Source organism: Theropithecus gelada, chromosome 1 (genome assembly GCF_003255815.1).
Source record: "Theropithecus gelada isolate Dixy chromosome 1, Tgel_1.0, whole genome shotgun sequence".
Taxonomy (NCBI): Eukaryota; Metazoa; Chordata; class Mammalia; order Primates; family Cercopithecidae; genus Theropithecus; species Theropithecus gelada.
Window position 1 is genome coordinate 54,223,716 of NC_037668.1, and position 14,044 is coordinate 54,237,759.

The 14,044-nt window shown below is 47.7% G+C and overlaps 1 protein-coding gene across 1 annotated transcript; it reads left to right on the plus strand.

Annotated features, from left to right (window-relative positions):
- Nucleotides 1–203: 203 nt before the first annotated feature.
- PIGV (phosphatidylinositol glycan anchor biosynthesis class V) lies at nucleotides 204–10,816 on the plus strand. Its single transcript, XM_025380909.1, has 4 exons — nucleotides 204–1,066; nucleotides 2,991–3,125; nucleotides 6,504–7,625; nucleotides 9,971–10,816. The coding sequence occupies exons 2-4, from the start codon at nucleotides 3,048–3,050 to the stop codon at nucleotides 10,250–10,252; spliced, it is 1,482 nt and encodes a 493-aa protein (XP_025236694.1). The 5' UTR covers nucleotides 204–1,066; nucleotides 2,991–3,047; the 3' UTR covers nucleotides 10,253–10,816.
- Nucleotides 10,817–14,044: the final 3,228 nt, after the last annotated feature.

A 14,044-nucleotide genomic window follows, 5' to 3' on the forward strand; every position in this document is an offset into this window, starting at 1 on the left:
AAGAGAGAAGTGCGAGGAAACTCTTCAGGAGTCACCAAGGTGGGAAGGTGCTACAAGACGAAGCGCCGAGCGGGGGCCCCCACCCCGCTCGCCCGGAGTCAACATGGCCGCCGCGGAGGGAGGCGGGGCTGCTCCAAGTCCGGGCAGGAGGGGGGCGGGGAAGCCGTCGGCGGAGCCAGCGCGCAGGCGCGGGCCGCGTGGGCCCCGGATGGAGAAGCTAAGGTTCGGTCCCCGCCGGGGAGGTCGGGACGGGCCGGGCTGAGGACCTGGCGCCAGCCTGGGAGCCCTGGAGTTCTGGCGGGAGGGAAGCTATCAACTGGAGGCCGGTAGAAATGAGGCAGAGGCCCGGAGAAGCGGGCAGCCCCGCCCCTCCGCCATAGCAGCCTTGGGCGCCGCCTCTTCCTTTCCAGCCTCCCGCCCTCGCCTGCTTCCGGCCCTGTGGCCTGGTGGGGCTCCGCAGGCTTCCTCGGGAGTGGTCCCTGGGCCGTGGCCCATCTGGGTTGAGAGTCGATGATTAGTACCCAGAAGGGACTGTGTCCAGACGGAGCCGGCCAGAAACGGGCTGCGGACACGGCTGGGCTCACAGAAGGCAGCCCCTATCTCGGGACGGCCCACGAGGCCTTTGGCTCTGAGGACCCTGGGTCAGAGCGACTTCTCCAGCCCACGCTGGGGGTGTTGGTCTTACTCAGAGGGTCCAGAGCTGCAGTTCAACAGGATGTCCCAGATTCTCAGATAGGGCCCAACTACCCTAGGCATACCCAGCAAGGGCAGACTGTGGCATGGAGGTACTGGGCTAGGCGTTTGGGTGACCTGGGTCATAATCCTGGCCCGGAAAGGGCGCATACCCTTTGGCGAGGGATGCGGGCTGGTACCGTGAAGTTTAAGAAGCAAAAAACATGACAGCATCTTTAAGTGGCCCTGGGTGTGTCACTTGACCCCAGTGAGCCTCAGTTTCCATATCCATAAAATGGCGATGGTAATTACACTGGCCTCGCCGTGTCTGATGAGATCTCTGGAGCCTATTTATCTCACGGGAAAATTTTTGAAGAGTGAAACTAGTTGATCTGTAAGTGTCCTGCCAGTTAAGAGTCTGTGATTTGGCAAAGGGGTTGTTGGGAAGGGAGGCTGGCAATTAGCTGAGAGGGAGAATTGACTGGCTTTGTTTTTACTTGGTTTACCTGTAAGCAAAGTGTGGGGTACACACATCTATAGTCGCTGAGGCTAGAGCTTGACTCGAGAGAGGAAAGGAAGAATGCAAGCATGGTCAAATGGCATAGGTGGGTTGAGTGCTTTTCTGTTCCCAACTTCTGCGTGCGGGTGGGAAGCCAAGAAAGAGGAAAGAAGAGTGAATTCGCCCTAGGATAGGGAAGGAGTAGCCGTGTGAGGTTGGGTATGCCCATTTCCGTGATTTCTCTCGATTCAGCGAGTCACACGTTGGAAACGTAGGGTAGATTCACAGACTACCGCTGCTCTCTGGGGCTTTCAGAAGCTTGCCTTTGAAGTGAATTTTCGTGAGCCAACCGGCGTGGAATTGGGGGCCCCTCCCTTCCTCTAGGTCTCCTGGCGATGGAGTAAGCAGCAGGCGCCCCCTTGTGCCAAGGAAAGAGTACTGTTGCCATTGGCCAACTTGGCTCCCTTTTTGGGGAAATTTTATTCTCCTGTGCCTTCTGTGACTTTGTCGTCATGCTGCTGACGTGAGATATGGTGGGAAGAATACTTGGGGCAGTGATTTCATATCTAGAGTCAGTGAACTGATGATGCTGTATCCTGTCCCTACCACTTCCTTTCATTCAGAACACAAGTTTAAGATGCCTGTTTGTGTTCTAGGCCCTGGGATATAGTTGTGATATAAAGCCCCTGCCCTTAGCAACTTAAATAAGCAAAACAATAAAGGCAATAGGGCAGAATGTAATGAGAGCATAGCACACTGTCTAGTGAGGATCAGAGAATTCCAGAAACAAGTGATACAGGTTTGGTAGGTATTCGCCAAATAAGAGAAGAGTCTTCCAGCCCTCCTCCTTAAATTTCTCAGTTCAAATTTTTTTTTTCCTTTTGGGCATAGTTCTTCACCCCAAATTGATGAGCTGCCACTGATGCTTTTGCTTTCCTTTCGAATTTCCCAGGCTGGTGTTTGAAAGTTCTTGAGGAGCTATTATGACTTCTTTTAGCCCAGGGAATTATAAAAGATTAAGGTGCATTCCCTGCCTCGGAGTGGCTTTGTAGTTGTTTATACACTGCTACCATCCCAATAAAGAGATGGGAAATAACAGTTTTCTCCATCCCTGGTAGTCTACTCTGTGTTCACCCTCAGTTTGTTTCAGCAGTGTGAGCTGGCTGAGGTCCTGCTGAGTGGTGGTTTTCTTTTCCTTCCCCACTTAATTTAACAGACCAGCTGAACACACATCAGAGAGCTAAGCTAGAGTGTGGAGTCATTATGGTCTTCCAGTATGGTTTTATGCCCCACTTTGGGGACTCTGGTTTGGGACCTAGTTTATTATTCTGGGCAAGAGGAAAAGGGCACACACTAAATAATAGCAACCACAACACAGATTTGAGTAGAACTTCACACTTTGGTCTGTTTCACCATCATGACAATTTTGTGAGATAGGAAAAAAAAAAGTCTGCTCCCATTTTTTATCTAAAGAACTGAGGTTCAGAGGGACTAATGAGAACTTGTAAGTGATAGTCAGGAGTTGAACCCAGATCTTTAGTTCCTGCAGAGGTACATTCAATAGACTTTAAAAGATTTTCTGTGACCTTAACTTTCCAGCTACCTGCTTAGCTGTATGGAACTTTCCCAACGAGAATTCAGTGCTTCAAAGTGACACCTACTGAACCCATTTGCTGTCAAGATGCTTTCCCCTCATCTGGGAAGTTAGGTGGTTGGTTAAGTTTGTCATAGTAATTCTGAGAGGGGAGGTTCCAGTGAAGAATGCTTTCAAGAATTTGCTTTCACTCGATATGTGACATTTTCCTCCTTTGGAGTTTAGAGGCCTGAGGGAGCTTAATCCTGGTAGCAACACCCCTGAATTCCTGATGGTGAGAGGATGTGGCCCCAGGACCCATCCCGGAAGGAGGTGCTGAGGTTTGCAGTCAGCTGCCGTATCCTGACTCTGATGCTGCAGGTCAGTCTCCCATCCTTTGTCCTGAATGTGTCATTGCTACATGACTGGACTAGGCAGTAAGAAGAATCCCCATCTCCTTTCCACCTCTCAGGTGTGCCCCTCCATGTGGTTGAAACCACAGAGACATAGACTTTAGAGCTGAAAAGTGGTCAGGAATCTTAGAAAAATGGTCTGTTGGCCGGGCGCGGTGGCTCAAGCCTGTAATCCCAGCACTTTGGGAGGCCGAGATGGGCGGATCACGAGGTCAGGAGATCGAGACCATCCTGGCTAACACGGTGAAACCCCGTCTCTACTAAAAAATACAAAAAAAAAAAAAAACTAGCCGGGCGAGGTGGCGAGCGCCTGTAGTCCCAGCTGCTTGGGAGGCTGAGGCAGGAGAATGGCGTGAACCCGGGAGGCGGAGCTTGCAGTGAGCTGAGATCCGGCCACTGCACTCCAGCCTGGGCGACAGAGCAAGACTCCGTCTCAAAAAAAAAAAAAAAAAAAAAGAAAAATGGTCTGTTAATCTTGTTTTACCCATGAAGCAGCAGAGGCCCAGAAAGGTTAAGTGACATCCCCAAAGCCACACAGCAAGATAGAGAAGGGCTGGAGTTTGACCCCATGTTTCCTAACTCCTGAGCTAGTGGTCTCTCCAACAGACTGTGATGTTCTGTAACCAGAGATGCTTGTAGGGTGTGACAGCTCAAAGTATTGCCCTATGTCCCCCTTACCAGGAGACTGAGCATTGTATCAGTCAGTTGAGTGGGAAAAACATGGCAATGTGCAAGTCGTGAGACCATCTGGATATATAATGGTTCCTCCTATTCCCCCGAGTGCCTCCCCTTCCTGCCTCACCCACTCACAACTCTCAGTGCACTTGCCCTTTTGCAGTTCCCTTTCCCCTCTGAGGCTCCCCTTGATACATATTTTAATAAAATATCGTGTATATATGAATTATTTGCTGCCTAGCACAGTGCTTGGTGCCTAGCTCAGTATGTTCATAAATGAATGAATGTTGTTGAATGTATGTCGACACCCTAGGGGTGTTAGATTCACATAATGATGTGTGCCTTTTATGCCAGTACCATTGTCTCTGAGGCTCATAACCGGTCCCTTTGTGGAAACTTTCCTCTCTCCTTCCCCACTATATAAGGCATAGCAGACTCTGCTGGGTTTCGAGATTAGTTAAACGTGTCCACCTGCAGGCTAGGGCTGTTTATCTGTGACTGTCACTCCTGTCCTGTTTGTTTTTACTGTTTGAAGTGGCCTGATAAGGAAACTGACCAAAATTTAAAAAGCCTTAAAAATGGGGCTATGCTCCTGTTGCCAGGCTAGGGAGACTTACTCAGTGATGTCTTTCAACCAGCATCAGCTGGGTTACTGGCAGACCAAAGGAGCAATGCTGCAAGTCAGCATCAGGATAGGGAACCAGGACAGCTGGGTTCTAATTCAGGTGGTAATTTTGGAAACAGTATATTTCCTCTAGGCAGTTCATTCAACCACCAAAAATTTTTAAAGTACCTATTGCGTTCCAAGAACTGGGCTAGATGGTAAGTGTAAAAAAACATGGTCTCTTTTCTCTTGAGTAGGTGACCATCTGATAGGGCAAAAAGACTTTTTTTTTTTTTTTGAGATGGAGTCTCGCCCTTTTGCCCCAGGCTGGAGTGCAAAGGCGTGATCTTGGCTCACTGCAACCTCTGCCTCCCAGGTTTAAATGATTCTCCCTCCTCAGCCTCCGGAATAGCTGAGGCGCCCACCACCATGCCCAGCTAATTTTTGTATTTTTAGTAGAGACGGGGTTTCACCATGTTGGCCAGGCTGGTCTCGAACTCCTGACCTCGTGATCTGCCCGCCTCAGCCTCCCAAAGTGCTGAGATTACAGGCGTGAGCCACTGCACTTGGCCAGCAAAAAGACATTTAACAGTAAATGTGATTATCATCCCCCCACCTCCAGCTTTAACGCTCAAGCCATCAGATTATATCCCTAAGTTACCCGTCGTTGCTGCTATCGTCTCTGTCAGTGACAGCTAATCCTTGACGGTTTTAGCCCCCGGTTCACTGTCACTCTTCCCAGCACAACTTCTGTTGATTTCCTGGTGGTTTCATTATTAATGAAGATGATGTGTGCCGTGTCCTGAAAAGAGGCTATCACTTGAGAGTGAGTTCTGGGGGTGTTAGAGATTTGAGGAAAGAGAAAAACATGTAACATGTAACAACTTGTTTTCCTAAATGACAACTCAGAAAAATAGAAGGCTTTAGAGGAGACTTCCATGTGTGCCCACCACATTCTTCAGCCTACCCATTTCTGCACCTTTGTGCTTTCAGTACTGAAGATTGGAGACTGGATGAACTGTCTGTCCTCTTCTCTAAGGCTGGCTCCTCTACCGTTGTAGCAGATTCCATCCCTTTTTGCCTACCCTGCAATTCCCTCTCTCCTGCATACCCTTTTACTGGGTTATTTCCACTAACATACACACCCTTATCTCCCACCTTAAAAAAAGTTTTCTCTTAACCCCACATTGTTGTTCACCTACTACCGCATTTGTCTGCTTCCCCTTAAGGCAAAACTCCTCAAAGTTTCTCTTCTCCCATTCTCTGTTGAACCCAGCCTAGGCAAGCTTCTGTCTCTTCCCCTCCACTGAGATAGCCCTGGTCAAAGTCACCAGTTACTTTCACATTGTTAAATCCAGTGGTCAGTTTTCAGCCCCCATCTTACTTGACCTCCCAGCAGCATTTAACAGAGTTGATCACTTCCTTTTCTTCCTTTGGTTCTAATGCTCTCCTGGGTTCCCTGCCACCTCACTGACTGTTCCTTTTTTTCTTCATTACCGGATTTTCATCCTCTTTCTAACCTTCAGATGTTAACATGTCCAGGGTTCAGTCCTCAAGAAGAGTTCTGAGTGTTTTTGAAACAGGGTCTCATTCTGTCACCCAGGCTGGAATACAGTGGCACAATCACGGCTCACTGCAGCCTCAACCTCCTGGGCTCAAGCAGTCCTCCCACCTCAGCCCCCTAAGTAGCTGGGACTACAGGCATGTACCACCACACCCAGCTAATTTTTATTTTTTTATTTCTAGTAGAGACAAGGTCTTGCTACGTTGGCCCAGGCTGGTCTTAAACTCCTGGGCTCAAGTGATCCTACCACCTCAGCCTCCCAAAGTGCTGGGATAACAGGTGTGAGCCACTGTGCTGAGACATTTTTTTAGTTTTTATAGGGACAAGGTCTTGCTATGTTGCCCAGACTGGTCATGGACTCCTGGACTCAAGTAATCCTCCCATCTCAGCCTGCCAAAGTGGGGATTACAGGCATGAGCCTGGCCTTCTTCCTCATTTTATTAAATGGCAATTCTTTTCTTCCAGTTACTCAACCAAAATCCTGGTTTTTCTTTACTCCACAGGCCCTCTTCAATGCCATCATCCCAGATCACCATGCAGAAGCCTTCTCTCCTCCTCGCCTGGCCCCCTCAGGCTTTGTGGACCAACTTGTGGATGGTCTTCTGGGTGGCCTGTCTCGCTGGGATGCTGAACACTTCTTGTTCATTGCTGAGCATGGCTACCTGTATGAGCACAACTTCGCCTTCTTTCCTGGTTTCCCCTTGGCCCTGATGGTGGGGACCGAACTGTTGCGACCCTTACGGGGGTTACTGACTCTGCGCAGTTGCCTGCTGATTTCAGTAGCATCACTCAATTTCTTGTTCTTCATGTTGGCTGCAGTTGCACTTCATGACCTGGGTTGTCTGGTTTTGCACTGTCCCCGCCAGGCCTTTTATGCAGCTCTGCTCTTCTGCCTCAGCCCTGCCAATGTCTTCCTGGCAGCTGGTTACTCAGAAGCTTTGTTTGCCCTCCTGACATTCAGTGCCATGGGGCAGCTGGAGAGGGGCCGAGTCTGGACTAGTGGACTCCTCTTTGCCATTGCCACTGGGGTACGCTCCAATGGGTTGGTCAGTGTTGGCTTCCTCATGCATTCTCAGTGCCAAGGCTTTTTCTCTTCTCTTACGATGCTGAATCCCCTGAGACAGCTCTTTAAGCTGATGGCCTCTCTGTTTCTGTCGGTGTTCACACTTGGCCTTCCCTTTGCCCTCTTTCAGTATTATGCCTACACCCAATTCTGTCTGCCAGGCTCAGCCCGCCCCATTCCTGAGCCCTTGGTACAGTTAGCCGTAGACAAGGGCTACCGGATTGCAGAGGGAAATGAACCACCTTGGTGCTTCTGGGATGTTCCACTAATATACAGCTATATCCAGGATGTCTACTGGAATGTTGGCTTTTTGAAATACTACAAGCTCAGGCAGGTGCCCAATTTTCTACTGGCTGCACCAGTGGCTATACTGGTTGTCTGGGCAACTTGGACATACGTGACCACCCACCCTTGGCTCTGCCTTACACTTGGGCTGCAAAGGAGCAAGAACAATAAGACCCTAGAGAAGCCCGATCTTGGATTCCTCAGTCCTAAGGTGTTTGTGTACCTGGTCCACGCTGCAGTGCTGCTGCTGTTTGGAGGTCTGTGCATGCATGTTCAGGTGAGGTGGATTCCTGACTGGGATAAAGATGTGAATACAGGCAAAACCCCTTGGCCAAGGACAGGGAAGGCAGCTAACATCTCCCATTTGAGTGATCCATACTGAATTTATTCATTCAATGACTATTTAGGGGTATTCTTTGTGCCAGACCCTGGGTCAGACCTCTAAGGATGAAACATGAATAAGACAAAATTACTGCTGGGTGTGGTGGCTCACACCCATAATCCCAGCACTTTGGGAGGCCAAGGCGGGTAGATCACGAGGTCAGGGATTCAAGACCAGCCTGGCCAAAATGGTGAAACCTCGTCTCTACTGAAAATACAAAAATTAGCTGGGCGTGGTGACAGGCACCTGTAATCCCAGCTACTCGGGAGGCTGAGGCAGAAAATTGCTTGAACCCAGGAGGTTGCAGTGAGCTGAGATCGCATCACTGCACTCTATCCTGGCAACAGAGTGAGACTCTATCTCAAAAAAAAAAAAAAAAAAGACAAAATTACTGCCTTACAGGGTCTCATGGTATAAACAGGAGGACAGACATTTAACATAAAATAATAGTATAATGGGATAGAAAGGGGAGTGCCATTTTGAGATTTGTTTTATTTTACTTTATTTATTTTTATTTTTTTTAGATGGAGTCTCGCTCTGTTGCCTAGGCTGGAGTGCAGTGGTGCGATCTCAGCTCACTGCAACCTCTGTCTCCTGGGTTCAAGCGATTCTTCTGCTCCAACCTCCCGAGTAGCTGGAATTACAGGCGCCTGCCACCACACCTAGCTAATTTTTGCATTTTTAGTAGAGATGGGGTTTCACCATGTTGGCCAGGCTGGTCTCGAACTCCTGACCTCAAGTGATCCACCCGCCTCAGCCTCCCAAGTGCTGGGATTAAAGGCATGAGCCACCATGCTCAGCCTGAGATTTTTTTTTTTTTTTTTTCTTTTGAGATGGAATCTCTGTTGCTCAGGCTGGAATGCAGTGGCACGGTCTCGGCTCACTGCAAGCTCTGCCTCCCAGGTTCACACCATTCTCCTGCCTCAGCCTCCCGAGTATCTGGGACTACAGGCGCCCGCCACCACGCCCGGCTAATTTTTTGTATTTTTAGTAGAGATGGGGTTTCACCGTGTTAGCCAGGATGGTCTTGATCTCCTGACCTCGGCCTCCCAAAGTGCTGGGATTACAGGTGTGCCACCGCGCCCAGCGATATTTTTTTTTTTTAAAGCTCAGATAAAGTATTATGAAGGCAAAGAAGAAGTAGGTAACTCACTGTAGTACTTGAGAAAGGCGTCATATTTCAGCTGGGTCCTAAAGAATGAGATTTTCCATATAAGAAGCAGAGGAGGAACATTCTAGGTAAAAGGAAGGGCATATGCAAAAACACGAAGGTTGTGAAAGGACCTGATTGGACTGAGATACAAGAATAAGCACAGAGGATGTCTCTTTTTCCTAATATACAGTTATATATATAACTGTATATTAGGAATCTTTTATACAGTTGTATATTGGGATCTTTTTTCCTAATATACAGTTATATCCATATTGGTTTCTTGACTGCTGACTTCTGGAGCTTCTCAACTCAGGCAGTCCCCCAATTTCCAGAGGAGATACCTTAACCAATGTTTTGGGTGGTGGCGGTGGTGATAGAGCAGGATGGGAAGGATTTGATCTTATATCTGATTTTCTGTTATTGGCTGTGGCACCACCCTGGGGACGTCTTTTTTCCCCATGCTGACCTCTTCTTAACAGTTTCTTCCTCTTGGAGTTGCACATTGGCTGTTTCTAAAGTTTTTCCAAGCTGTATGGATAAGAGACAGAGAAAATAGAAAGTAGCATTCTGTGTTTTCAGCTAGATTAAATCACAGAATGAGTGCCAGCAAAGCTTAAAGTTTCCAGGCTAGCTGAGGGAGACCATTTGGAAACTTGTTTCTGAACTCCAGTAGGAGAGAGAATGTTCAAGCAATGGGTCTTCTGCCTGTTTCCCTGTGCTTTGCCATCCCATGGGATAAGGGAACCACCTCAGGTTCCCAAGCCCCAAATCAATATCACAGAGTTTAGAGTCCAGGCCCTGGGCTAAAATTAGACCCCACAGAGTTTCTAGTATTCATTGGCCCATTATTTTAATAGTAATTAATGTAATTAGTCTGTAGCTATGTTTATTTGTAACATGGAGGATGCCTGTCTGCTGTTACATACATCTTTCTAAGATGGATCCTAAGCTGTTTTCAGTTTCTTTACCAGTGTAATACATTGGGTGACCATAGTTCACCCAGCAGTGAAGAAGTCCCCAGGCTAGTCCAATTTGAGTTAGTGACATTCCAGTAAATGTCTGGGTATTCCCCTCTCATGATTTCTAGGTTCTCACCAGGTTTTTGGGCTCCTCCACTCCTATTGTGTACTGGTTTCCAGCTCACTTGCTTCAGGATCAAGAGCCGCTGTTGAGATCCTTAAAGACTGTGCCTTGGAAGCCTGTTGCAGAGGACTCCCCACCAGGACAAAAGGTCCCCAGAAATCCTATCATGGGACTTTTGTATCGCTGGAAAACCTGTTCTCCAATCACACGATACATTCTAGGCTACTTCCTGACTTACTGGCTCCTGGGACTACTCCTACATTGCAACTTCCTGCCTTGGACATGACCTGGACTCTCCAGGGACAGGCTGGAAGCCGACTTAACCCAGGGGTCTGAAAGTAAAAATACACATTGGAACTGCCTGTGCTGCCCTGGGATCATTACTATGTCCTTTATAATCTATCTTTTTCTCCTTGAAAGTTGGTCAGGGATGGGAGAAGTGTCAGCCACTAGAGAGCCCCGTCTGGTCCTGGCGAGGGCAAATTTTAGATAACTATTTTCTCTGTAAGTGAAGATTGTCTTATTCCAAGTTTAAAGTACACCTGGATCTGTCTAGTCAATTAACATAGCAGAGGCAGTCTTAAACCTACCATTGACCTGTGTGTAAATTTAAATGTCAATTTATTGAAGTGTAAATTTCATCAAAGGCTTTAGCTGACAGGCTGGTAACGGTCTACACAAGATGGTACAGGCCTGAACAAAGTAGTGGGAGTAGTAAAGTGGGACCATTTTTTCCAAATGGGACATTGTTTCTGATGAATTTTTTTATGATTTGTGCATTTATTTTTATTTATATGAGAAAAATCTTACAAAGATATGCAAATTAAACTTCTTACAGTTATACATGCAATGAATTACCTTTTTATAAATAATACAGGCCGGGCACAATGTCTCACACTGTAATCCCAGCACTTTGTGATGCCGAGGTGGGCAGATCACTTGAGGCCAGGAGCTCGAGACCAGCCTGAACAACATGGCGAAACCGCGTCTCTACTAAAAATACAAAAATGAGCCAGGTGTGGTGGTACACACCTATAATCCCAGCTACTCGGGAGGCTGAGACATGAGAATTGCTTGAACTTGGAAGGCGGAAGTTGCAGTGAGCTAAGTTTGTGCCACTGCACTCCAGCCTGGGCAACAGAGTGAGATTCTGTCTCAGAAAAAGTAAAAAATAAAAATAATACAGATCTTTCCATGCTCTTCCCTTCTCGTGGCAAAAACTAAAATAACTTTAAAAAATTAAAATAATGTAAACCAGTTGGGGGAAAAAGGGTAAGAAGAAAGCATCAGGAACCCTGGATTCTAGTCCTCTGAATAAAACCCCATTTACCAGCCATGTGACTTGGGAGAGTTTTCAGAACCTTAGTTACCATCTCTGAAACCGTGGGAAATGATGATATTCTTCAAGGGGTGGTGGTGAACCATACAGTCTCTTGTAGGTCCCTTTCTGCTCTAAGATCTTAAGAACTGCCTTAAACAACAGAAACGCCCCAGTCTAAATGCTAATGTAGAGGCTTAAACGTGGGATTTTAGGAGAAAATATCCAGTTCTCATGTTTTCAGCAATTAGAAGAAACTCCTCCTCCACCCCCGAGTGCAACTCTTGGGAGTAACTTAGGTGGTTTTTCCTTTCAATGAGGGAAAGCAGTGACATCTGGCAGATAAGGCACCTGTTGTCCCGTTCTCAGGTGCCTGCTTACTTGATCGGTCGACATGGGTCAGAGGCGCCAGCACAGCGGCAGGAATTGGTAAATCATACGTTAAGTCCAAGGTGGAATGAAATGGTATTTGCCCTGCTTCCTGGCCCCAGTTTGGTCATAAGCCTGCCACTATAATGGAAGTAAGATCATTGACCCCTGCTGAGCTACCTTTGCCTATTCCTTGAGCCAAATGAGAGTTTGGCTCTGTATCATCCATCACCTCTTTTATTTCCCATTTAAGCCAAAAAATCCAGTAAGCAGAAACTCTTCAAAACAGATGGGTAATCCTAAGCAGCTTCTAGAGAGCCTCGAGAATTGGAATTTTGACACACTCCCTTTGACCGTGACAGAAAGCTAAACTTGCCAGCTGAAGGGAAGCTCCTGGCTGAGCCCCAGTACCCTCTGTTGGAGCTTCTGGTCAGCCTGGCCAATAAGCATTTCCCATCCATCGCCACAGCACTAGCACAGCTGAGAGAATTTGGTCCAGAGTCAAATGCTTCTGAAAATGTACACACAGATCGGGGCAGCCCTCTGCCTTCTGCCAAGACACCGAGTGCCCTTCTTGGCAAACGATGATCACCCCTGCCCTAGTGTCCCTCCAGTTAGTTGGCAGAAACTGATCCCTTTCTCCTTGCCAACAGCTGCAAATCCAGACACTTCCACCTTGTGTGCAGGAAGTGTTGGGGTCCTGTTTCAGCTCTTCATTGCCGAGGTAGGAGCACTGGGCTCTTCGCTCTCCTCTTTGCCTCCTTTTGGGGGATAATCAGGACTGATTATTCCTCTACTGGAAAAGGTGACTCAGACCCCACAGAGTAGGTGTGATGTCACTGCTCTGGCAGTCTCAGCTTAACCTTCACAGTAGATCTCATCATGCCCAGAAACCCTGTAACAGGAGCCCAGCTAGGTAGGCGCACCTGGTGTGAGCTGGACAAGGTTTTCTCTCTGACCTTGCAGGGATTTAGTTGTTCTCTGAGGATCTAAGGAATGGGCTGATTTTATGACCAGCAGCTGTCCTTTTACCATCCTATTAACAGTCTCTTTAATAGTCTGGGAGAAGGACATGAAGGGCCCAAGGCAGGAAGTTTCCTGTTTACCCTGAGGCCTAACAATGCCACAGCTAGGTGGGGTGTCTACAGTTTCAGAGAAAAGTCATTTCCTTCTGAGACCCTGCTAAAACAGAAACCAGACGCCTCATGTACCTAGAAGTAGATGCTTTTTTTTTTTGTTCTTTAATGAAGGTGGGAGGAGACAGAGTGTTTGACATACCTTTACCAGTCCTCCTGGAAAAATGTCACTTTTCTTGAACAGACCCTCTCACTGACGTCTAAAAGTGTAATATGTGCAGGCTCAAGGGGTTTGAAACTGATTGATTCTTTCAGTAATTGTTTATTGATGCCTATTTTAGGGGAATAAAGATGACTCAGCTATGCCTCCTGTCCTCATGTATCTGTCTAATAGAGTTGCTAGCAGACACAGAAACATTAATCAAGGCAGAAAGCAATAAATTCTCGGGAGTGAAAGGACACTTAAACTTCTTGCTCTATATCTCACTACTTGAACTTTTTTTTTTTTTTTTGAGACGGATTCTTGCTCTGTCACCCAGGCTGGAGTGCAGTGGCGCAATCTCAGCTCACTGCAACCTCCGCCTCCCCGGTTCAAGTAATTCTCCTGCCTCAGCCTCCCAAGTAGCTGGGATTACAGGTGCCCGCCACCACGCCCAGCTAATTTTTGTATTTTTTAGTAGAGACGGGGGGTTTCACCATGTTGGCCAGGCTGGTCTGAAACTCCTGACCTCGTGATCCGCCCGCCTCGGCTTCCCAAAGTGCTGAGATTACAGGCATGAGCCACCGTGCCCAGCCCTACTTGAACTTTTTATGATTAGAATGAATTCAAGTTTTACTTGTGCCCTTAGAGAAAGGTAAGTGAGGCCGGGCACGGTGGCTCAAGCCTGTAATCCCAGCACTTTGGGAGGCCGAGACGGGCGGATCACGAGGTCAGGAGATCGAGACCATCCTGGCTAACACGGTGAAACCCCATTCTCTACTAAAAAAATACAAAAAAACTAGCCGGGCGGGGTGGCTGGTGCCTGTAGTCCCAGCTACTCGGGAGACTGAGGCAGGAGAATGGCATGAACCCGGGAGGCGGAGCTTGCAGTGAGCTGAGATCCGGCCACTGCACTCCAGCCTGGGTGATAGAGCGAGACTCCGTCTCAAAAAAAAAAAAAAAAAAGGAAAGGAAAAGGTAAGTGAGGCACAGAGCATGTACTCTGTAAGTTCACACAAGATGGAGATCCCTTCCAGCTTGGGATACCTGAAAAGACTTCATGGACAAATGATAGTTGAGCTAGACTTTGAAGGATAGGTAGGATTTGAAAGTTCA